Source organism: Mytilus galloprovincialis, chromosome 4, assembly GCF_965363235.1.
Source record: "Mytilus galloprovincialis chromosome 4, xbMytGall1.hap1.1, whole genome shotgun sequence".
Lineage (NCBI taxonomy): Eukaryota > Metazoa > Mollusca > Bivalvia > Mytilida > Mytilidae > Mytilus > Mytilus galloprovincialis.
Genome location: NC_134841.1, coordinates 54,015,338 through 54,042,122, shown reverse-complemented (window position 1 = coordinate 54,042,122; position 26,785 = coordinate 54,015,338). Strand labels below are relative to the sequence as shown.

Below are 26,785 nucleotides of genomic sequence, written 5' to 3'. Positions count from 1 at the left end.
CAGTTAGACAATGTAAGATGTTTCAATTAAATATACTATATGCCTTTAAAATGAACTGTATCTCCTTTTTAGCTCACCTGGCCCAAAGAGCCAAGTGAGCTTTTCCCATCACTTTGCGTCCGGCGTCGTCCGTCGTCGTCGTTAACTTTTACAAAAATCTTCTCCTCTGAAACTACTGGGCCAAATTTTACCAAACTTGGCCACAATCATCATTGGGGTATCTAGTTTAAAAAATGTGTCCGGTGACCTGGCCAACCAATCAAGATGGCCGCCATGGCTAAAAATAGAACATAGGGGTAAAATGCAGTTTTTGGCTTATAACTCAAAAACCAAAGTATTTAGAGCAAATCTGACAGAGGTAAAATTGTTTATCAGGTCAAGATCTATCTGCCCTGAAATTTTCAGATGAATCTGACAACTTTTTGTTGGGTTGCTGCCCCTAAATTGGTAATTTTAAGGAAATTTTACTGTTTTTGGTTATTATCTTGAATATTATTATAGATAGAGATACACTGTAAACAGCAATAATGTTCAGCAAAGTAAGATTTACAAATAAGTCAACATGACCGAAATGGTCAGTTGACCCCTTTAGGAGTTATTGCCCTTTATAGTCAATTTTTAACCATTTTTCGTAAATCTTAATAATCTTTTACAAAACTCTTCTCCTCTGAAACTACTGGGCCAAATTAATTCAAACTTGGCCACAATCATCATTGGGGTATCTAGTTTAAAAAATGTGTGGCGTGATCAGGGTTTCCCCTGGGTCAATTATTTTTTTCGCCACCTCTTTTGACAAAACAATATATTTTTCGCCACTTTATTATTTTTTTTCGCCAAGTAACACAAATATATTTTTCTTTTAAAATATTCCTTTTTTTCTAGCCCCCCCCCCCCCCCCACCCCCTCAATAAGAAGAGGTTTTTACAACAAAACAAAAACATTTTATCACTTGGAATTGATCCCTTGTGTAAGGTGTAGTCATTACATTGAAGGGTTACTCTCATGCCAACCGTTTGAATAGATTTCTTCATAACCACAGTTTTCTTTTCTAAACCATCATAAACAAGTAAAACTATGCATGAAACACGTGTGTCACTGAAACGACTTTAAAGTACCCACTCAAATCAATTATCTATATCAAAGTTAAATAATAATGTTCAAAATCAGAGACCTTTCTTGCTTTTGAACCTTTTTCGGCATAATAACAGTTTTTTTCTGGACTATAATTAAAAGACGGATCGAGAGGAAGCGTCAAAATTTTGCTTCAAACACATGCGTCGCAAAGTTGTAATAATAAATCCCTTTTGTGACATGTGACAGACGCCATTTAACCATATCATTTTGTCATATAATACAATTAACACCTTAATTAGTCCTTTGATGTTGATAGCTATATATGCAATCAGCTGATTATTGATTTTCTGTCAAATCCCTTAACGAGTTCAAGGTGAATTCCGAGTATTGTCTGATCTGGTAAAGTCCGAGAAACCCCGAAATAAGTAAATAAATAAGATGGCTGAAAATAAATCGTTACATATATTTCTTTCGCCAAATTCTTTCGCCAATGACGAATTTTAATCGCCACAATTATTATTTTTTCGCAAATTGCGAAAATGGCGACCGCCAGCGGAAATCCTGGGCATGACCCTGCCAACCAACCAAGATGGCTGCCATGGCTAAAAATAGAATATAGGGGTAAAATGTAGATTTTGGCTTATAACTCTAAAACCAAAGCATTTAGAGCAAATCTGCCCTGAAATTTTCAACAAAATAGACAACCTGTTGTTGGGTTGCTGCCCCAGAATTAGTAATTCATACTCTTGTGATCTCTCAAACAACATAAAAGACACAATAATTAAAAAGATATAGGATGATGTGGTGTGAGTGCCAATGAGACAACTCTCCATCCAAATAACAATTTATAAAAGTTAACCATTATAGGTCAATGTATGGCCTTCAACATGGAGCCTTGGCTCACACCGAACAACAAGCTATAAAGAGCCCCAAAATTACTAGTTTAAAACCATTCAAACGGGAAAACCAACGGTCTTATCTATATAAAAAAACGAGAAACAAGAAACACGTATAAATTACATAAACAAACGACAACTACTGTACATCTAATTAAAAGTCTTTCAAACAGCCATAAATGATAGGATATGCAAGGAAATATATGTGGAGTCAAATTTTGGCGTTTCTTTATATGCCAGTAGTAAAGTGAGAGAAAAAAAATGATATACAGTATTATATACTTAGAAGAAAATACATGTAAATTGTATGTGGAATACAATCAATGGCAATTGTGCTGTATCAACAATCCATGTGGAAGGAGATATGGTATGATTGCGAAAGAGACAGCTATCGATCAGAGTTCAAATGCAGTGGATGTAAACACTTAAAGACCACTGTGCAGCCTTCAAGTTCACAAAGTTCAACAATGCTTCCTTCTTTTGAAAAAAAAACAATTTAAAAACAAGGTAGACTGATTGAATATTTACCATTGGTTGTGAGTGTGCATAGAAAAGCACATTTTCTACCAGATTTAAAGTTTAAACGAAACTCCCGAAAAGATAATGATAAAGTATAAAAAAGGTCGAAAGTACAAAGAATCCTCAGATATTATTTGTGGTATTTTCTGCGATGTCAAATATCAATTATTTTGTAACTTTTCTATAGGAAACACTTATAATCTTTGAAATGGCGTATGGTTAATAAACTTCAAAGTTTCATACACTTAAAAGTCTCTCTCAATTTTTAGAAAGTCTAGGAATAATTTAAAAGAATGATGGACAGAAACTAATATTTTTTTTAATTGTCTTATTTTATTTCCAGATTTGCCTACAGATTATATTCTTATAACTAAAGAAATGGCAGCATTAATGGGCAGGAGATTTTTGGAAAGTAACCTGATAGTAGATGTAGAAATTTATGAAGAACATGATCAAGGTATATCCCATGTTTCTTTTCATCTAAAAAAAAAATGCTTGCGACAAATTGATGTTTTAAAATTTAAAAAAAACTGTTTTGAATATGATTGAAATATTTGCAACTTGACATTAAACAAACTATTCTCAATCAGTGATAATTATCATATTGTTTCTGTGGAAAACAATGTATAAACTATGATAAGTTAAAATGATCTACTTTTAAATGAAAAAAACAGGGAACAATGTGTATGCTTCTATGAAACATATTGTTTCAAGAATAGACAGGTATCTCTACAATATATCAAGCTCTTGCTTTAAGTTGAGATAAGAATCAGCTTATTTTATGACATAAGTAGTCATACAGTCATAAAAGTTTGTATTTACTGTAATTATAAGATATTAATTTCACGAAACATGAAAACCTACTGTTAACAACCTTTTTTTTTTTTAAATATTTAGTGAATAATCTATAGACTGAATATATTTTCATTATTGTAAACTTTTCTTAAGCAGATATGATTGCTAGAATTCTCTTTTCCAAAAAAAATAGTCATGTGCTATAGTCTTTCAGCCTTAAAGATTTCCTTTTACTATGAGAATTTTGGTCAATAGCAAACTAGAAGATTTTTTTCTTGTTACAGCATACAATATGTACCTACGTCTATACATGTATATTTGTAGATAATAGACTGGACCTGGGTACAAGCCTTGATACAACAAATTATCCTCAATTGAGTATCATGGAAAATGAACAAAATAACAGAAAGGGAGATAACTCATCGACTAATAGTGATGCAACACCAAGTGATACATATCCAAAAACTCAATATCGGGTACATGGCAAAACTTTAGTGTCACCTGGGCAGCTACCAAGACAGGCAAACAGAAGCTTTAATAAACCAGTCTTTCAATTATACTGTGATACACCAATGTCTTTCAGTACTTTATTCACCGAGAGTGATGGTCCTAGTTTTGAAAATTGTGGTAATCATTTTTACTACATTGCTACCATGACAACTCTCCACAATGCAGAAAACCATGAACCTTCATCAGAGTTAGATATTTAAGTGGACAAATGTATCTAAAGTCATGTATCTTCCAATTATTTTCTGCATATTATTTATAGTCGTAGAAAGTTTTATTCTGGCGTCTTAGTTTCAATTTTATTTACTAATGACGATTTGTATTTGTAAATTACTGAAAGAATTAAATATATGTGATTATATGTTACCTTTGGAAACTATGACATCTAAAGTATCTTGAAAAATTGTTTAAATTCTGTTTTTAAGATATATCAATTGCCAACAAACACCAATGGCGAAGGTCAAATGACCTTACTGGGAACTCTGCAGATTTTATCGTGAGAGTATTCGTAATCAAAGCTCTCGACAATATTTTAAGAAAACACAGGATACATTATTGTGTATATGATCTTTGTTTTTCCTGTTTCAAATTAAATTCCTCAAGGAGTCAAGATTTTTTTGTTTCTTAAATACTAATAATCAAGATTAAGAAATGAAAAGACAAAAAATTTAAAATTCAATAAAACAGATCTATGGAAACTGTGAATGGCAAAATTTCAAACTTTGATTGTCCATTTCGACCAGCTGAAGCCGGCTCGGCAGTACGAGTAAGTTCTCTTTTGAAAACGAAAAAAAAAACCACTAAAAGATTAAGATCTTTTAAGTTAAGTATATATTAATTTTTGGAATTTAATTTCTTTTCATATTGTTCATCAAAAATATTTCACTGAATAAGGTCCAAAAATGAAGGTAAAGATAGAATTTTAGTGTCAGTTTAAAATTTTAGATGTTCAGGACGTATTAATGTTGAAAATATGCCACACACTGCTTTATTTTGACCTTTGATAAAATAGTACTACTAGAACTAGTCAAAGCTGCAAAGTCAGCTTGTGCCTTATACAAACTGTCACTTTCTTAAATTGTGGTTGAACTAATGTTTAACAATGATTAGTGCTCTTGCTCTTGTAAAAACTGTGCTTTATATGTTTATTTAAAATCATGTTCTCTTGTGACATTTAAACAAGTGTGCTTTAACTGTTGTGTAAAATAACTTATTGATTTAGTGCTTTAGTATAAACATTATAAGAAACATTCAACATAGGGACTATTGTTTGAAATTTTATATTGTTCTGTTATTGTAACTTGTTATTACATATCTTTAAATATATATGATGAATAAAAATTTGAAAACCCCTTATCTTCTATTATTATCAAGTAAAAATGGCAGGTGTCTGCAGGTATGGAATCAGTTCTTTTAACAAAAAAAGAAAGAAATGCAGTTTCAACACACAAAAAACATTGGGTACGCCAAAAAATGTTAATAAAAAATCCCTAGTTATGAGACCCAAACTGTTGTGGCTTGACAACTCTGTCACATGTCTGTAGAAGTGCATATACACTTTCCTTTCTGGGATGTTGGTTTCAAGAAACTTTCTAGTAAAAGTGTCACAGTTTTAGCTGCAAAGGTCCAAGTTCCTATGGCAAATTGCATCATCTATATTTACAGAATTGCAACCTATAGTTTCTAAAAAAAAAAAAGGCTTAACCAAGAAAATGAAATTTGACCAATGAACCATGAAAATGAGGTCCAGGTCAGATGAACCATGCCAGGCAGACATGTACAGCTTACATTCCTTCTTTGCAACAAATATATCAGACCTATTGCTTGAAGTCTAAGAAAAACAGACCAAACCACAAAAACCTAACAATGAGCCATGAAAATGAGGTCAAGGTCAAATAAAACCTGTGGTACTGACATGTAGTCATCATAAAATATGTCCATACACCAAATATAGTTGACCTATTGCATATACAGTAGTAGTATAAGAATAAAGTCAAAACTCAAAATCTTAAAGTAGTAGGTCCAAATTTATAGCAGTTTTACAAAATTATTAAAATGAAACCTGTTAGTTATTTATTGGAAAGTAGAATGCTTCTGCTACATAAATATGGGCTATTTTTGACAATTCAATGCACATTTCTTGTGTACTTGTGTATTATTGAGTCATGTTAAATTACTGAAATCTTCACAATTTTAGCATTTTAGCTGAATTTTAGACGGTTTCTGTCTTAAATGATATGGCCACATTTGTGTTTATTCTTAATCTTGAAATGTAAGTTGTATTTGATAATAATACATAACATTTATAAAGGTTGAGGATGAACACGGATGTGTCCACTTTCATTTTTGACAAAAAACATCTGAAAAGTGATAATTTTTATAGATTTTTCATATTTCAGCTAGAATCGGAGCGTTTTTAATGGTTTTAAAAATCAGTTAAGATCTTTCACTTAAACTAAATGAATCAATTGAAATGGTCTCTAAGTGTTTAAAAAGTGTTCAAAATCTTTCGTCAGATGAACCTGAAATTTGAGGCAAAAATCAGCCCTTACCGGACCTACCCTTTGACCACTGAAACATGAAAATGAGGTCAAGGTCAAATGACACCTTCCAGCCAGCTAGACATATACTCCTTGCAATCATTCCATGCACCAAATATGATAGAACTTCTTCACTATAATAATTGCATAAAGTATAAGAAAAACAGACCAAAACACAAAAATTTAACTATAACCAATGAACCAAGAAAATGAGGTCAAGTTCAGATGAGACCTGCCAGTTGGACATGTACACCTTACAATCCATTCATACACCTAATATACTAGACCTATTGGTTATAGTATCTGAGATATGGACTTGACCACCAAAACTAAACCTTTTTTACTGACCCATGAACTGAGGTCAGGGTCAAGTGAAAAAAGTTTGACAGGCATGATGACCTTGCTAGGTACACACATACCAAATATAGTTATCCTATATCTCATAATAAAAGACAAACTAACATTACAAAAAACTTAACTTTTTTTCAAGTAGTCACTGAACCATGAAAAAGAGGTCAAGGACAATGGACATGTAAAAGAGGGAAAATTCTTAACATAAGACATCTATATACAAAGTATAAAGCATCAAGGTCTTCCACCTTCGAAAATATAAAGCTATTTTAAAATAATTTAACTAACGCTACCCAGATCACTATCACTATGTCGAGCTTTCTGCTACAGAAGTCTACAAAAACCATAAAAAAATTGACCTTAAACTGCATTCGATGATCCACAATAGTGTATACAATTTCAAAGGATTGGGTCAAAAGTCAAATCACAAAAATCACAAGTGGGACTATAACTATCGCCCAGAAATATATGAAATACCATTTTTAAAGGCAAGCCACAACTCTTGAACAATTATTGTAAAAAAATCTGACTTGACCAGTATTTTTAAGCGCCTATTATAGCGTTGCTGCATTTGTTTGCACCTGTCCATAGTCAGGAACCTGATGTTCATTGTTTGTTGATGTGGTTCATAAGTGTTTCTCATTTCTCGTTTTTTATATAAATTAGACAGTTGGTTTTCCTGTATGAATGGTTTTACAGTATCCATCTTTGAGGCCCTTTATTGATGCTGTTGAGTGTGAGCTAAGGCTCTATGTTGAAGGCTGTACTTTGAGCTATAGTAATGGTTTACTTTTACAAATTGTGACTTGGATGGAGCGTTGTCTCTTGGCACTCATACCACATCTTCTTATATCTAGTTACTATAACTTCTACACCTAAAATATTTAGGCTTAAACAAATCAAACAAAATAATAAACAATCTTTATTGCCATATAAACAAATGAAACATGTTTGTGACAAACTAAAACAAAAAAAACTAACATACACTCATGCATATGTATATAGTATATATATATATATCAATTGTTGCAAGTATAAAATATAGTGACAAGTCAAAATACCAATTACAACATAATAATATAACACAAAACTTTTAACCCTGGTATATTAAGAGTCCCCTGTCCTCAGTTCCATTAACTGTTTCATAAAGGAACCTAAACTTTGTACATGTTGAAAATTTGATGGATTAAGTATATATTGTAGCTTTTTTTATCAGTGCAACTCATAAAGTTGGGATTTTGAGAAGCATTTTCAGTGAAGTAATTATTTCTTAAACTTTTATTTATTACACAATGAAAGAAGAAGTGAAATTTATCATCAATTATCTTTAATAGGGCAAAAATAACTTTATCTAAGATTTCGTAGTACTTTTTTATGTCTACCTAATTCAAGTTACAGACTAGGATGGTAATAAGTTTACGAAATTCAAAGTTTGAATTCAACAAGTAAAATTCTGTCTCAGTATCTGTTTTGAGATCTTTGTAAAGAAAAAGTTTATTATGTTCACATAAATTTTCAATATTAGTTTTATACAGGCTTTTATATTTATTTGAAATTCCTCCTTTGATAACATTTTTTTTAGAGATTTGACTTCCTTTATAGTATTACATGAAGACACAACTTATTGGGATCCTCTATCTCTTTATGTATAATATCTTTGGCATATGTATACCAGGAGTACACATTTTAAGAATCTAACATCTTACAAATTTCAAATGATTCTTTAAAAAGAGGATTAGTATCTTTAGTGTGTAGCCTAGCCAAATAAAGTAGACCCAGCCACATTATTTATGTATGTGCCTGTCCCAAGTCAGGAGCCTGTAATTCAGTGGTTGTTTTTGTTTATGTGTTCCATATTTGTTTTTCGTTTATTTTTTTACATAAATAAGGCTGTTAGTTTTCTGGTTTGAATTGTTTTACATTGTCTTATTAGGACCTTTTATAGCTGACTATGCTGTATGGGCTTTGCTCATTGTTGAAGGCCGTACGGTGACCTATAGTTGTTAATGTTTGTGTCATTTTGGTCTTTTGTGGTTAGTTGTCTCATTGGCAATCATACCACATCTTCTTTTTTTATATTTAATAAAATTTTCTATTGGTAACCTTCTATATTTAAGATGAGTTGCCAAATTTGTTGAGCATTTTCTAACACCTAATATATATTTACAGAATGATAAATGAACCTTTTCAAAAGGTGATCTATCTATAAAAGAAAATGGATCAAAAATTTTGTGACTATAGTTTGCACGAGTAGGTATGAGTCCATCATACATACTTTAATACGGGTATGACTAATGAATCAAAAAGCTAAATGCTACTTTGATTGGCACATTACAAATAGCTGAAAATCAGGAACATAAAGCAAATATAATCTTCATTGTTTCTTGGCTAGATCATTAAAGCTATAGTTAAGGTTACCATTTCTTCTAAGAACAGACCCAAGAAATTTATATTCTTAAACATTGTCAATCATCATTTGAGTTTTATCTTTAATAATTGGTTTTTCTAATTTACAGTTTTTGTTTCTGATATAACATGTATTTTGTCTTCTTTATGTTTACTGTTAAGTGCCATTTATCACAGTATTGGGATAATTTATTCATACTATTTATAAGTCCATCTTTAGTTTCTAAGAGTAAAATTATGTCATCTGCAAATAGAAGACTATTTAAATCTGAATCTACTAGTTTAAGTTTAAAGCTTCATTTAAAAATATATCATTTATATCATTAATGAATATGTTAAACAATGTGAAACAATGTAGGACTGATTGTGTCGCATTGGCGTTCTCCTCTCTGTTTTTAAATCAGGTGCTCCGCAAGGTGCATGCAGCTTTATACGACCGCAGAGGTCGAAACCTGAACAGTTGTGGTAAGTATGGACACACCATTGAAGCTTGATACAGCTCTGAATTTTGATTCTGATAAAAATTTGGACATAATAGTGTTTCTTATAAATATATTGTGCAATTAAAGGTTTCTTCTTCAAACAATAAAATAAAAAAAAATAAAAGTGAAAACTACTACCCCTTTTTTGCAATTAGTCCAAATCCTGATATTTCTTTATATATAATTTACAAGAAGTGTAAGGAAGGTGAATCCAATCATACCAAACATTGTATGATAAATGTTTTTGAATTACCTTTCTTTCACTGCTTTTAAATTGTCTTAAATGAACATTGAACAGATAAAACCTATTTTTTCCCCTTTTTTTGCCCCTAATTCCAAAATATTTCAAGCCATAATCCTCCAAAGTCAATACTAACCATCCCTTCATGGTATGAAAACTTGTGGTATAATTTGAGAGAGATTCATACACTTAAACATAAGTTATTGTTTGAAAACAACAAAAATGCTTATTTTTGGTCCCTAATTCCTAAACTATTGGGACCATAACCCCCAAAATCAATCCCAACCCTTCCTTTAGTGGTATTGAACCTTCTTGTAAAAATTTATAGAGATGCATTGACTAAAACTAAAGTTATTGTCCTGACACTAAATGTGTCTTTGGATGACGACGCAGACGACATGATTGTATTATACTACGAAAAAAAAAATTGCAGTCGTATTAAAAAATGGAGTTGAGGCATTATCAAATTTAAGTGAAGATTCTGTGCCTAAAAACTGTTTTTTTATTACTTGGTATAAATTTTGGCCAACCCCTAATTTAGCCAATTTGAACTTTGAACACAAGACAATCTCTCCAGAGTCAAATGCTCCTTTTAAGTCCACAAAACATGCATATATATTTTTATTATTTTTATGCAGATATTCATTGACCAAAGTTTTCAATATAAACAAACTGTCGGAATATCCTATGGTTTTCCCTGAAATCAAACTGAGAGGCAGAAAATTTATTTATCATAAATATTTTTAGTCTATTATTTAGAATACTACTAAATATTTTATACAGACAGTTGATTAAAGAAATACCTCTGTAGTTGCCAGGATGGCCTTTATCTCCAGATTTGAATATTAATATAATAAAAGATGAATTCCAGTGTTTTGGATAATGACCAGTTTTTAAAATAAGATTAAAAAGTTTAACATAAGATTTTAATGTAACTGGACTATTAATGACTTCATATGCTATTTTATCAGGACCAGAGGCTTTACCTTACTTAAGTTTTAATAACGACTTCTTTAATTTCATCGCATGTGATTGGTTTATCAGTTTCTAAAGTTACAGACATGTCTCTTTCTATAAATTTTAATTCTTCCTGTATCTTATTTTTTAAAGCTTAATATTCCCTAAACAACACAACGTAATTTAAATGTTTAGCTGATTTTACAGAGTTATCTCCCTGTAGTGTTAGGTACCACCTTAATATAGTAATCAACTTCAGTTTTATTCAACTCTTTGTATGTCACTAATTTGGTTAAAGTTTTTTTACATTATAATGTTCTATCTATTGTCTCTCTTAGTATGGGTTACTTATGTGTTGAATGTATTGAGTTAAAAGAATATGTTAATAAAGTTGCAAAGTTTTCAAAATAATATAATTTAGAAATTAAAATATTATTGTCCATTGTTTTCCACTGGTGAAGATGTTATATATTCCTCATACTGTTACTTGTGTCATTCAATTATCCATCAATTATGACTCGTATTTTTTTATAACTACTGGTAGTCTGGTATGTATGTTATTCTTCCACTAAATAGCAGTAGTGGTTTGTACTGTATTTCTGCGATCCTGCGGTTTCAACACATATTACATCGTCATCTTAATCTTCAGGATTGCTGAGGTGTAAGTATTCTCTGTCAGTACATCTATGGTTAATTTTTCTGGTGTCTTTTGTGTGTTAACCAGAGTTGAGGCTGGGTATTTAGATGGTGCTGCTACGATTCTAAATTTTGGAGTTATTTCCTGTTTAGTGCTAGCTTCTACCGGTGGAATCCATTTGGCTATTGGTTCTGCTGTGGCTTTAGGTCAGAGTTGCCGTTTTCTCCATGAAGTCTGTTGTTGTTGTGCATACACAAAAACTGTCTGAATTACATTGTATTTTTGTTATAGTTATCCAACACAAACCTTTTATGCAGCCACAGTAGAAGTTACCTGAAAAAGAAATGTAGATTCTTAAACATATCTTAGTCAAAACTATATAATTGAAACACCTTTTAATGCAAGAGAATAATTATCTAAAAATAACAATAAGAATAATATATATGGGCGTTTTTCAATAAAAGCGTTCCTTTCAGACCTAAAAAAATGGAAAATCAACTAGTCTAAAATTTATTTCCAAGAGTTATTTTGAATACCTCTATTATAGACTTGTTTGTAAACAAAAAGTGCAATCTTAAATACTCTTTAAAATTATATTATTTTCATAATTTGTGTACTGTTTCGTAGGGGACTTTTGTCCCCTACGAAACTGCTTCTAAACACACATATTTTTGCAATTTTAAATGTTTCCTATAGACATTCCAGTTTGTTTACTTTATATACTATAAATTCTCATTTTTTTTCTGAATTGGAGAACCATTTTTTATCGATAAAGATTAGACAGTACTTCACATATGAAGGTACAACTCATGTTACGTAGTGGACATTTTGATGCGTTTCGTAGTTGACAAAACCGTTTCGTAGTGGACAAAAAGTTTCGTAGTTGACATCAACCCTATTCTATGTTAATAAAAACATAATAAAAATTACATGAAACTAACCTTTGTTATTTGCTTTGCACGAATATAATTGAAAAAAGAGTAAAAAAAGACTGCATGGTAGTGGTAGTGTCCACTACGAAACGTTTTTCTCCCAAACTTGTTTCGTAGGGGACCGTTTCGTAGGGGACGTATTCACATGTTTTATTTTTTTCTCACAACCCCAATATTGCAATAGTAACAAGACTGACTGTATTCATCAAAGCGTTATTAAGCTGTACACTGATATTTTTTTCATAATTTTAAAACCAGTTACTGAAGGAGATTTTACCCGTTTCGTAGTGGACATTTACAAAAATACGGTATCACTCTGGTCCATTTGATGTGCTCAATTTTTCTTACCAACAGTTTAATTGCCGTTATAAAAGCATCACTTCTTTTGTAAGACCCTAATGTTTATATCTCTTGCAAACAAAAAATTACATTGATTTTATAAAACTGTTTATAAGCAAGTTTTAATGACTTCGTTTCGTAGTGGACATTGTGTTAGGGACACACCTTCTAAAATAAAAAATCCTATGTTAAAAGCTGTTTATTAAAATATGTTGGCTCTAAACATACTTTTGAATTATTACAGAACTTATATTAAGTAAAATTAATATTTATTTCTACATTTTTTTACGATATTTGAGAGTATGAATGTTGAAAAGGCGGTCTAGGGACATGCCATTTTGGTTGTTTTGGACCATTCAGGAATCAATATCTTATTAATCCCTCTAAAAAATAAACTGTTTCTTTGCTTAAAAATGTTATATCTAATTCAATGTACTGACTGCACAAAAAATTACTTGCAAAGATCAAACACATTTTTTTTAAAGTGGCTGGGACAAGAAAGTACGTTTTTATTGAAAAACGCCCATATACACATAACTTTTCTTTTACTTTTTTTAAAATGGTTTGGTGGCATTATTAACTGTTAAAACACCAGTCTTTATTAGCAAAATAGGAACAACAAGTTATTTAATGTCTGACATTAAATATAATGTTTTTCTTTATAATTGATTTATCATTCATCAGGCCATTTATATGCTTCTCATTTTTCATGTTGTGGACTTTTATAGTTAACAATACAGTATAGTTTTTTTTCTCATTGTTGAAGGTGGTAAAGTGATATGAGGTGCTAAAATCCTTGTCATATGTGTCAATTGACTCATTGCATTGGCAATCACACCGCAATTAGACATACACAAAGGTCTTAACAGAAAACATACCTGGGAATCCTCAATCTGCGACGCGCCCTGCTAGAAAAAAAGAAAAGGCGCAATTAGACATACACAAAGGTCTTAACAGAAAACATACCTGGGAATCCTCAATCTGCGTCGCGCCCTGCTAGCAAAAAAAGAAAAGGCGCAATTAGACATACACAAAGGTCTTAACAGAAAACATACCTGGGAATCCTCAATCTGCGTCGCGCCCTGCTAGAAAAAAAGAAAAGGCGTAATTAGACATACACAAAGGTCTTAACAGAAAACATACCTGGGAATCCTCAATCTGCGTCGCGCCCTGCTAGAAAAAAAGAAAAGGCGCAATTAGACATACACAAAGGTCTTAACAGAAAACATACCTGGGAATCCTCAATCTGCTTCGCGCCCTGCTAGAAAAAAAGAAAAGGCGCAATTAGACATACACAAAGGTCTTAACAGAAAACATACCTATGAATCCTCAATCTGCGTCGCGCCCTGCTAGAAAAAAAGAAAAGGCGCAATTAGACATACACAAAGGTCTTAACAGAAAACGTACCTGGGAATCCTCAATCTGCGTCGCGCCCTGCTAGAAAAAAAGAAAAGGCGCAATTAGACATACACAAAGGTCTTAACAGAAAACATACCTGGGAATCCTCAATCTGCGTCGCGCCCTGCTAGAAAAAAAGAAAAGGCGAAATTAGACATACACAAAGGTCTTAACAGAAAACATACCTGGGAATCCTCAATCTGCGTCGCGCCCTGCTAGAAAAAAAGAAAAGGCGCAATTAGACATACACAAAGGTCTTAACAGAAAACATACCTGGGAATCCTCAATCTGCGTCGCGCCCTGCAAAAAAAAAAAAGGCCACACGACCTAAAGGAAAAAAAAAGAAACCATTAGACATACACAAAGGTCTTAACAAAAAACATACCTGGGAATCCTCAATCTGCGTTGCGCCCTGCTAGAAAAAAAGAAAAGGCACAATTAAACATACACAAAGGTCTTAACAGAAAACATACCTGGGAATCCTCAATCTGCGTCGCGCCCTGCTAGAAAAAAAAAAGGCGCAATTAGACATACACAAAGGTCTTAACACAAAACATACCTGGGAATCCTCAATCTGCGACACGCCCTGCTACAAAAACAGAAAAGGCGCAATTAGACATACACAAAGGTCTTAACAGAAAACATACCTGGGAATCCTCAATCTGCGTCGCGCCCTGCTAGAAAAAAAGAAAAGGCGCAATTAGACATACACAAAGGTCTTAACAGAAAACATACCTGGGAATCCTCAATCTGCGTCGCGCCCTGCTAGAAAAAAAGAAAAGGCGCAATTAGACATACACAAAGGTCTTAACAGAAAACATACCTGGGAATCCTCAATCTGCGTCGCGCCCTGCAAAAAAAAAAAAGGCCACACGACCTAAAGGAAAAAAAAAGAAACCATTAGACATACACAAAGGTCTTAACAGAAAACATACCTGGGAATCCTCAATCTGCGTCGCGCCCTGCTAGAAAAAAAGAAAAGGCACAATTAGACATACACAAAGGTCTTAACAGAAAACATACCTGGGAATCCTCAATCTGCGTCGAGCCCTGCTAGAAAAAAAGAAAAGGCGCAATTAGACATACACAAAGGTCTTAACACAAAACATACCTGGGAATCCTCAATCTGCGACACGCCCTGCTAGAAAAAAAGAAAAGGTGCAATTAGACATACACAAAGGTCTTAACAGAAAACATACCTGGGAATCCTCAATCTGCGTCGCGCCCTGCAAAAAAAAAAAAAGGCCACACGACCTAAAGGAAAAAAAAAAACCGTTAGACATACACAAAGGTCTTAACAGAAAACATACCTGGGAATCCTCAATCTGCGTCGCGCCCTGCTAGAAAAAAAGAAAAGGCGCAATTAGACATACACAAAGGTCTTAACAGAAAACATACCTGGGAATCCTCAATCTGCGTCGCGCCCTGCAAAAAAAAAAAAGGCCACACGACCTAAAGGAAAAAAAAAGAAACCATTAGACATACACAAAGGTCTTAACAGAAAACATACCTGGGAATCCTCAATCTGCGTCGCGCCCTGCTAGAAAAAAAGAAAAGGCGCAATTAGACATACATAAAGGTCTAAACAGAAAACATACCTGGGAATCCTCAATCTGCGTCGCGCCCTGCTAGAAAAAAAGAAAAGGCGCAATTAGACATACACAAAGGTCTTAACAGAAAACATACCTGGGAATCCTCAATCTGCGTCGCGCCCTGCTAGAAAAAAAGAAAAGGCGCAATTAGACATACACAAAGGTCTTAACAGAAAACATACCTGGGAATCCTCAATCTGCGTCGCGCCCTGCTAGAAAAAAAGAAAAGGCGCAATTAGACATACACAAAGGTCTTAACAGAAAACATACCTGGGAATCCTCAATCTGCGTCGCGCCCTGCTAGAAAAAAAGAAAAGGCGCAATTAGACATACACAAAGGTCTTAACAGAAAACATACCTGGGAATCCTCAATCTGCGTCGCGCCCTGCTAGAAAAAAAGAAAAGGCGCAATTAGACATACACAAAGGTCTTAACAGAAAACATACCTGGGAATCCTCAATCTGCGTCGCGCCCTGCTACAAAAAAAGAAAAGGCGCAATTAGACATACACAAAGGTCTTAACAGAAAACATACCTGGGAATCCTCAATCTGCGTCGCGCCCTGCTAGAAAAAAAGAAAAGGCGCAATTAGACATACACAAAGGTCTTAACAGAAAACATACCTGGGAATCCTCAATCTGCGTCGCGCCCTGCTAGAAAAAAAGAAAAGGCGCAATTAGACATACACAAAGGTCTTAACAGAAAACATACCTGGGAATCCTCAATCTGCGTCGCGCCCTGCTAGAAAAAAAGAAAAGGTGCAATTAGACATACACAAAGGTCTTAACAGAAAACATACCTGGGAATCCTCAATCTGCGTCGTGCCCTGCTAGAAAAAAAGAAAAGGCGCAATTAGACATACACAAAGGTCTTAACAGAAAACATACCTGGGAATCCTCAATCTGCGTCGTGCCCTGCTAGAAAAAAAGAAAAGGCGCAATTAGACATACACAAAGGTCTTAACAGAAAACATACCTGGGAATCCTCAATCTGCGTCGCGCCCTGCTAGAAAAAAAGAAAAGGCGGAATTAGACATACACAAAAGTCTTAACAGAAAACATACCTGGGAATCCTCAATCTGCGTCGCGCCCTGCAAAAAAAAAAAAGGCCACACGACCTAAAGGAAAAAAAAAGAAACCATTAGACATACACAAAGGTCTTAACAGAAAACATACCTGGGAATCCTCAATCTGCATCGTGCCCTGCTAGAAAAAAAGAAAAGGCGCAATTAGACATACACAAAGGTCTTAACAGAAAACATACCTGGGAATCCTCAATCTGCGTCGCGCCCTGCTAGAAAAAAAGAAAAGGCGCAATTAGACATACATAAAGGTCTTAACAGAAAACATACCTGGGAATCCTCAATCTGCGTCGCGCCCTGCTAGAAAAAAAGAAAAGGCGCAATTAGACATACACAAAGGTCTTAACAGAAAACATACCTGGGAATCCTCAATCTGCGTCGCGCCCTGCTAGAAAAAAAGAAAAGGCGCAATTAGACATACACAAAGGTCTTAACAGAAAACATACCTGGGAATCCTCAATCTGCGTCGCGCCCTGCTAGAAAAAAAGAAAAGGCGCAATTAGACATACACAAAGGTCTTAACAGAAAACATACCTGGGAATCCTCAATCTGCGTCGCGCCCTGCTAGAAAAAAAGAAAAGGCGCAATTAGACATACACAAAGGTCTTAACAGAAAACATACCTGGGAATCCTCAATCTGCGTCGCGCCCTGCTAGAAAAAAAGAAAAGGCGCAATTAGACATACACAAAGGTCTTAACAGAAAACATACCTGGGAATCCTCAATCTGCGTCGCGCCCTGCTACAAAAAAAGAAAAGGCGCAATTAGACATACACAAAGGTCTTAACAGAAAACATACCTGGGAATCCTCAATCTGCGTCGCGCCCTGCTAGAAAAAAAGAAAAGGCGCAATTAGACATACACAAAGGTCTTAACAGAAAACATACCTGGGAATCCTCAATCTGCGTCGCGCCCTGCTAGAAAAAAAGAAAAGGCGCAATTAGACATACACAAAGGTCTTAACAGAAAACATACCTGGGAATCCTCAATCTGCGTCGCGCCCTGCTAGAAAAAAAGAAAAGGTGCAATTAGACATACACAAAGGTCTTAACAGAAAACATACCTGGGAATCCTCAATCTGCGTCGTGCCCTGCTAGAAAAAAAGAAAAGGCGCAATTAGACATACACAAAGGTCTTAACAGAAAACATACCTGGGAATCCTCAATCTGCGTCGTGCCCTGCTAGAAAAAAAGAAAAGGCGCAATTAGACATACACAAAGGTCTTAACAGAAAACATACCTGGGAATCCTCAATCTGCGTCGCGCCCTGCTAGAAAAAAAGAAAAGGCGCAATTAGACATACACAAAGGTCTTAACAGAAAACATACCTGGGAATCCTCAATCTGCGTCGCGCCCTGCAAAAAAAAAAAAGGCCACACGACCTAAAGGAAAAAAAAAGAAACCATTAGACATACACAAAGGTCTTAACAGAAAACATACCTGGGAATCCTCAATCTGCATCGTGCCCTGCTAGAAAAAAAGAAAAGGCGCAATTAGACATACACAAAGGTCTTAACAGAAAACATACCTGGGAATCCTCAATCTGCGTCGCGCCCTGCTAGAAAAAAAGAAAAGGCGCAATTAGACATACATAAAGGTCTTAACAGAAAACATACCTGGGAATCCTCAATCTGCGTCGCGCCCTGCTAGAAAAAAAGAAAAGGCGCAATTAGACATACACAAAGGTCTTAACAGAAAACATACCTGGGAATCCTCAATCTGCGTCGCGCCCTGCTAGAAAAAAAGAGAAGGCGCAATTAGACATACACAAAGGTCTTAACAGAAAACATACCTGGGAATCCTCAATCTGCGTCGCGCCCTGCAAAAAAAAAAAGGCCACACGACCTAAAGGAAAAAAAAAAGAAACCATTAGACATACACAAAGGTCTTAACAGAAAACATACCTGGGAATCCTCAATCTGCGTCGCGCCCTGCTAGAAAAAAAGAAAAGGCGCAATTAGACATACACAAAGGTCTTAACAGAAAACATACCTGGGAATCCTCAATCTGCGTCGCGCCCTGCAAAAAAAAAAAGGCCACACGACCTAAAGGAAAAAAAAAAGAAACCATTAGACATACACAAAGGTCTTAACAGAAAACATACCTGGGAATCCTCAATCTGCGTCGCGCCCTGCTAGAAAAAAAGAAAAGGCGCAATTAGACATACATAAAGGTCTTAACAGAAAACATACCTGGGAATCCTCAATCTGCGTCGCGCCCTGCTACAAAAAAAGAAAAGGCGCAATTAGACATACACAAAGGTCTTAACAGAAAACATACCTGGGAATCCTCAATCTGCGTCGCGCCCTGCTAGAAAAAAAAAAAGGCGCAATTAGACATACACAAAGGTCTTAACAGAAAACATACCTGGGAATCCTCAATCTGCGTCGCGCCCTGCAAAAAAAAAAAAGGCCACACGACCTAAAGGAAAAAAAAAGAAACCATTAGACATACACAAAGGTCTTAACAGAAAACATACCTGGGAATCCTCAATCTGCGTCGCGCCCTGCTAGAAAAAAAGAAAAGGCGCAATTAGACATACACAAAGGTCTTAACAGAAAACATACCTGGGAATCCTCAATCTGCGTCGCGCCCTGCTAGAAAAAAAGAAAAGGCGCAATTAGACATACACAAAGGTCTTAACAGAAAACATACCTGGGAATCCTCAATCTGCGTCGCGCCCTGCTAGAAAAAAAGAAAAGGCGCAATTAGACATACACAAAGGTCTTAACAGAAAACATACCTGGGAATCCTCAATCTGCGTCGCGCCCTGCTAGAAAAAAAGAAAAGGCGCAATTAGACATACACAAAGGTCTTAACAGAAAACATACCTGGGAATCCTCAATCTGCGTCGCGCCCTGCTAGAAAAAAAGAAAAGGCGCAATTAGACATACACAAAGGTCTTAACAGAAAACATACCTGGGAATCCTCAATCTGCGTCGCGCCCTGCAAAAAAAAAAAAGGCCACACGACCTAAAGGAAAAAAAAAGAAACCATTAGACATACACAAAGGTCTTAACAGAAAACATACCTGGGAATCCTCAATCTGCGTCGTGCCCTGCTAGAAAAAAAAGAAAAGGCACAATTAGACATACACAAAGGTCTTAACAGAAAACATACCTGGGAATCCTCAATCTGTGTCGCGCCTTGCTAGAAAAAAAGAAAAGGCGCAATTAGACATACACAAAGGTCTTAACACAAAACATACCTGGGAATCCTCAATCTGCGACACGCCCTGCTAGAAAAAAAGAAAAGGCGCAATTAGACATACACAAAGGTCTTAACAGAAAACATACCTGGGAATCCTCAATCTGCGTCGCGCCCTGCTAGAAAAAAAGAAAAGGCGCAATTAGACATACATAAAGGTCTTAACAGAAAACATACCTGGGAATCCTCAATCTGCGTCCCGCCCTGCTAGAAAAAAAGAAAAGGCGCAATTAGACATACACAAAGGTCTTAACAGAAAACATACCTGGGAATCCTCAATCTGCGTCGCGCCCTGCTAGAAAAAAAGAAAAGGCGCAATTAGACATACACAAAGGTCTTAACAGAAAACATGCCTGGGAATCCTCAATCTGCGTCGCGCCCTGCAAAAAAAAAAAAGGCCACACGACCTAAAGGAAAAAAAAAGAAACCATTAGACATACACAAAGGTCTTAACAGAAAACATACCTGGGAATCCTCAATCTGCGTCGCGCCCTGCTAGAAAAAAAGAAAAGGCACAATTAGACATACACAAAGGTCTTAACAGAAAACATACCTGGGAATCCTCAATCTGCGTCGCGCCCTGCTAGAAAAAAAGAAAAGGCGCAATTAGACATACACAAAGGTCTTAACACAAAACATACCTGGGAATCCTCAATCTGCGACACGCCCTGCTAGAAAAAAAGAAAAGGCGCAATTAGACATACACAAAGGTCTTAACAGAAAACATACCTGGGAATCCTCAATCTGCATCGCGCCCTGCTAGAAAAAAAGAAAAGGCGCAATTAGACATACACAAAGGTCTTAACAGAAAACATATCTGGGAATCCTCAATCTGCGTCGCGCCCTTCTAGAAAAAAAGAAAAGGCGCAATTAGACATACACAAAGGTCTTAACACAAAACATACCTGGGAATCCTCAATCTGCGACACGCCCTGCTAGAAAAAAAGAAAAGGCGCAATTAGACATACACAAAGGTCTTAACAGAAAACATACCTGGGAATCCTCAATCTGCGTCGCGCCCTGCTAGAAAAAAAGAAAAGGCGCAATTAGACATACATAAAGGTCTTAACAGAAAACATACCTGGGAATCCTCAATCTGCGTCCCGCCCTGCTAGAAAAAAAGAAAAGGCGCAATTAGACATACACAAAGGTCTTAACAGAAAACATACCTGGGAATCCTCAATCTGCGTCGCGCCCTGCTAGAAAAAAAGAAAAGGCGCAATTAGACATACACAAAGGTCTTAACAGAAAACATGCCTGGGAATCCTCAATCTGCGTCGCGCCCTGCAAAAAAAAAAAAAGGCCACACGACCTAAAGGAAAAAAAAAGAAACCATTAGACATACACAAAGGTCTTAACAGAAAACATACCTGGGAATCCTCAATCTGCGTCGCGCCCTGCTAGAAAAAAAGAAAAGGCACAATTAGACATACACAAAGGTCTTAACAGAAAACATACCTGGGAATCCTCAATCTGCGTCGCGCCCTGCTAGAAAAAAAGAAAAGGCGCAATTAGACATACACAAAGGTCTTAACACAAAACATACCTGGGAATCCTCAATCTGCGACACGCCCTGCTAGAAAAAAAGAAAAGGCGCAATTAGACATACACAAAGGTCTTAACAGAAAACATACCTGGGAATCCTCAATCTGCGTCGCGCCCTGCTAGAAAAAAAGAAAAGGCGCAATTAGACATACACAAAGGTCTTAACACAAAACATACCTGGGAATCCTCAATCTGCGTCGCGCCCTGCTAGAAAAAAAGAAAAGGCGCAATTAGACATACACAAAGGTCTTAACAGAAAATATACCTGGGAATCCTCAATCTGCGTCGCGCCCTGCTAGAAAAAAAGAAAAGGCGCAATTAGACATACACAAAGGTCTTAACAGAAAACATACCTGGGAATCCTCAATCTGCGTCGCGCCCTGCTAGAAAAAAAGAAAAGGCGCAATTAGACATACATAAAGGTCTTAACAGAAAACATACCTGGGAATCCTCAATCTGCGTCGCGCCCTGCTAGAAAAAAAGAAAAGGCGCAATTAGACATACACAAAGGTCTTAACAGAAAACATACCTGGGAATCCTCAATCTGCGTCGCGCCCTGCTAGAAAAAAAGAAAAGGCGCAATTAGACATACACAAAGGTCTTAACAGAAAACATACCTGGGAATCCTCAATCTGCGTCGCGCCCTGCTAGAAAAAAAGAAAAGGCGCAATTAGACATACACAAAGGTCTTAACAGAAAACATACCTGGGAATCCTCAATCTGCGTCGCGCCCTGCTAGAAAAAAAGAAAAGGCGCAATTAGACATACACAAAGGTCTTAACAGAAAACATACCTGGGAATCCTCAATCTGCGTCGCGCCCTGCTAGAAAAAAAGAAAAGGCGCAATTAGACATACATAAAGGTCTTAACAGAAAACATACCTGGGAATCCTCAATCTGCGTCGCGCCCTGCTAGAAAAAAAGAAAAGGCGCAATTGACATACACAAAGGTCTTAACAGAAAACATACCTGGGAATCCTCAATCTGCGTCGCGCCCTGCTAGAAAAAAAGAAAAGGCGCAATTAGACATACACAAAGGTCTTAACAGAAAACATACCTGGGAATCCTCAATCTGCGTCGCGCCCTGCAAAAAAAAAAAAAGGCCACACGACCTAAAGGAAAAAAAAAGAAACCATTAGACATACACAAAGGTCTTAACAGAAAACATACCTGGGAATCCTCAATCTGCGTCGCGCCCTGCTAGAAAAAAAGAAAAGGCACAATTAGACATACACAAAGGTCTTAACAGAAAACATACCTGGGAATCCTCAATCTGCATCGTGCCCTGCTAGAAAAAAAGAAAAGGCGCAATTAGACATACACAAAGGTCTTAACAGAAAACATACCTGGGAATCCTCAATCTGCGTCGCGCCCTGCTAGAAAAAAAGAAAAGGCGCAATTAGACATACACAAAGGTCTTAACAGAAAACATACCTGGGAATCCTCAATCTGCGTCGCGCCCTGCTAGAAAAAAAGAAAAGGCGCAATTAGACATACACAAAGGTCTTAACAGAAAACATACCTGGGAATCCTCAATCTGCGTCGCGCCCTGCTAGAAAAAAAGAAAAGGCGCAATTAGACATACACAAAGGTCTTAACAGAAAACATACCTGGGAATCCTCAATCTGCGTCGCGCCCTGCTAGAAAAAAAGAAAAGGCGCAATTAGACATACACAAAGGTCTTAACAGAAAACATACCTGGGAATCCTCAATCTGCGTCGCGCCCTGCTAGAAAAAAAGAAAAGGCGCAATTAGACATACACAAAGGTCTTAACAGAAAACATACCTGGGAATCCTCAATCTGCGTCGCGCCCTGCTAGAAAAAAAGAAAAGGCGCAATTAGACATACACAAAGGTCTTAACAGAAAACATACCTGGGAATCCTCAATCTGCGTCGCGCCCTGCTAGAAAAAAAGAAAAGGCGCAATTAGACATACATAAAGGTCTTAACAGAAAACATACCTGGGAATCCTCAATCTGCGTCGCGCCCTGCTAGAAAAAAAGAAAAGGCGCAATTAGACATACACAAAGGTCTTAACAGAAAACATACCTGGGAATCCTCAATCTGCGTCGCGCCCTGCTAGAAAAAAAGAAAAGGCGCAATTAGACATACACAAAGGTCTTAACAGAAAACATACCTGGGAATCCTCAATCTGCGTCGCGCCCTGCTAGAAAAAAAGAAAAGGCGCAATTAGACATACACAAAGGTCTTAACAGAAAACATACCTGGGAATCCTCAATCTGCGTCGCGCCCTGCTAGAAAAAAAGAAAAGGCGCAATTAGACATACATAAAGGTCTTAACAGAAAACATACCTGGGAATCCTCAATCTGCGTCGCGCCCTGCTAGAAAAAAAGAAAAGGCGCAATTAGACATACACAAAGGTCTTAACAGAAAACATACCTGGGAATCCTCAATCTGCGTCGCGCCCTGCTAGAAAAAAAGAAAAGGCGCAATTAGACATACACAAAGGTCTTAACAGAAAACATACCTGGGAATCCTCAATCTGCGTCGCGCCCTGCTAGAAAAAAAGAAAAGGCGCAATTAGACATACACAAAGGTCTTAACAGAAAACATACCTGGGAATCCTCAATCTGCGTCGCGCCCTGCTAGAAAAAAAGAAAAGGCGCAATTAGACATACACAAAGGTCTTAACAGAAAACATACCTGGGAATCCTCAATCTGCGTCGCGCCCTGCTAGAAAAAAAGAAAAGGCGCAATTAGACATACACAAAGGTCTTAACAGAAAACATACCTGGGAATCCTCAATCTGCGTCGCGCCCTGCTAGAAAAAAAGAAAAGGCGCAATTAGACATACACAAAGGTCTTAACAGAAAACATACCTGGGAATCCTCAATCTGCGTCGCGCCCTGCTAGAAAAAAAGAAAAGGCGCAATTAGACATACACAAAGGTCTTAACAGAAAACATACCTGGGAATCCTCAATCTGCGTCGCGCCCTGCTAGAAAAAAAGAAAAGGCAACATTAGACATACACAAAGGTCTTAACAGAAAACATACCTGAAAATCCTCAATCTGCATCCCGCCCTGCTAGAAAAAAAGAAAAGGCGACATTAGACATTCACAAAGAAAGATTTGTCTTAAGATATATTTTCGGACAAATTATAGGATAGCCCTAAGACTGTCTTATGATACATCTTAGACTGTCCATCGAATGTATCTTTTAAGACAATCTTAAGATAATCTTAAAGTCATATGAAACCTTAAATTAAAAAAAAGTGATGTATATCTTTTTTATAGCAAAATTATGGTGTACGGAAAGGGTCAAAAGTAAAAAGAGGTGCATAAGCTATAAAACAAAGCTTATGCTGCTTTGTAGCATAAGCAATATTTGACGTCCCAAAAGGGTCAATAAATATTTTCTGGTTATGCTGCATTTTTATCGCATATGCTATATCACAAACATTGACTATGCTATATTTTCAAATTGTAGCATACTAGTATGCTGTACTATTTCAAACACATCATCGAAGGGTCAAAACTCGAAATTCGCATAGGCTGTATAATTTATATATCTAATACTGTTGGAAGGCGTGTCTAACGAATCTAGTCAATAAACTCATCATAGATACCAGGAATAAAATTTTATATTTACGCCAGACGCGCGTTTCGTCTACAAAAGACTCATCAGTGACGCTCGAATCAAAAATGTTTAAAAGGCCAAATAAAGACATTATAAAGTACGAAGTTGAAGAGCATTGAAGACCAACAATTCCTAAAACTTTTGCATTGTCATCACTAAAGTCTCCGCCCTTTTTTATCAGTACTTATAGAAATGAAATGTATAATGCGATCATTTGAAAAAACAAGTTTTAATGATCAAGTTCGAGTTTATTGAAAAAAAAAATCATTTTTTAATATTATTACAGTTTATATATTCATATGTTTTGATTGGTATATTAATGGATTTTATCACAAGTTTAAAACAAGTTGACTGGAAACGCGTCACACATGACATATATCATCTCTGTCTCGGGTGATGTCTTAATCATGTACCCAGCAGAGACTTCTCGCTAACAAATATTCACATGGACGTCCTTGCAGTATCATTAAGTAAATGTTCAGATCAATAGGTTTAAGTATAGTTTTGAATGCTTCTTAAGTAATTTCGTAGCTGGTTGTACATTGGTAAGCGTTGACCGCGCTTCATACAAGATGTATTTCGGTCAACCCTATGAATTTACAGAAAGAAGCATTCAATTCTTAACTAAAATAATCCTTAAACTTTTGGCTAAGGCCGAAACACGAAAAAATATGCCAGTGACAAAAAGTACGTACATGCAGCAGGAGAATTTGATTTCAGCTTTAAAGTGGGACTAAGTTCATAATTTAATAAAACATTTTTTTTAAGTTTTAAAAATATTCACTGGCTACATAGTTCTTAATTTGAACAAGAAATATAGGAAAGAGTCTTAATGGGCTATTCCTTAATTCTAGAAAAATTGCATCCAGGAAACTTACTTTCTATTTTGAAATGATACCAAATTCTACGTTTTATCATACATAATTCTATATAGTTTTTGAAAATATTCAGAGCCTTCTGTACCATCCATAGACAATAACACAAAAAAAACCAGAACAGAATGAACTATTTATTTCTTTGAAAATCGGAACAAGCAATAAAACAGAGTTTCAGCTTTAGAGCGAGAACAAGAGGTCGTAAGTATCGGCTATGAAAGGTAACTACATGTAAAATGTAAACAATTCATACTTGCAAACAAACGGTCTAATTTATAACAAAAACAAATATGACAGGCACAAACCAACGACAACCACTGAACTACCGGTGTTATATAACCATTCCCCCCATCCCCACCCCCACCCCCATTGCCAGTTTTTCCCCCGGGGGGAAAACTGGCATGAGCCAATCTTTCCGCCGAAGAAATTTTTGAATCATTGCCATTCTTCCCATGCGGAAATTTGGTAATACGTATACATATAGTCACGTTTCCCCCATGCCAATCCACCCCACGTAGTATAGATTTCACTATATTTATACAACATGTACAATACAGAGTAAGAATTAGATTTTTACGCTCACAAATATTTCGAATGGCAACGAGTACGAGTACTCGGGTACTCGTTTGCTGTTATACATCTTGAGATATTTCTCTTCACATTTCCACTCACTTTAGTTCAGATGAAATATCCTCTTCGTTATACTAAAAAAACAATTAAGGGTGTACTTAGGTGATCTAAGGTAAAATTAAATTAATCAATAATTCAAAATTGATACTTTAAGCTTGAGGAGTATTGGAAAAGGATCAAACTA

At 35.9% G+C, this 26,785-nt stretch overlaps 1 protein-coding gene across 2 annotated transcripts in view; it reads left to right on the top strand.

Annotated features, from left to right (window-relative positions):
- Nucleotides 1-5,145, top strand: part of LOC143072442 (uncharacterized) — a 44,473-nt gene extending 39,328 nt beyond the window's left edge. For both annotated transcript variants that reach the window (XM_076247367.1, XM_076247366.1), the window contains 2 exons: nt 2,833-2,946; nt 3,609-5,145. Coding sequence is in view for 1 of the 2 variants with exons in the window: in XM_076247366.1 (XP_076103481.1) it covers nt 2,833-2,859 (27 nt within the window). In the remaining variant the exon portion in view is untranslated. The remainder of the gene's footprint in view (nt 1-2,832; nt 2,947-3,608) is intronic.
- Nucleotides 5,146-26,785: the final 21,640 nt, after the last annotated feature.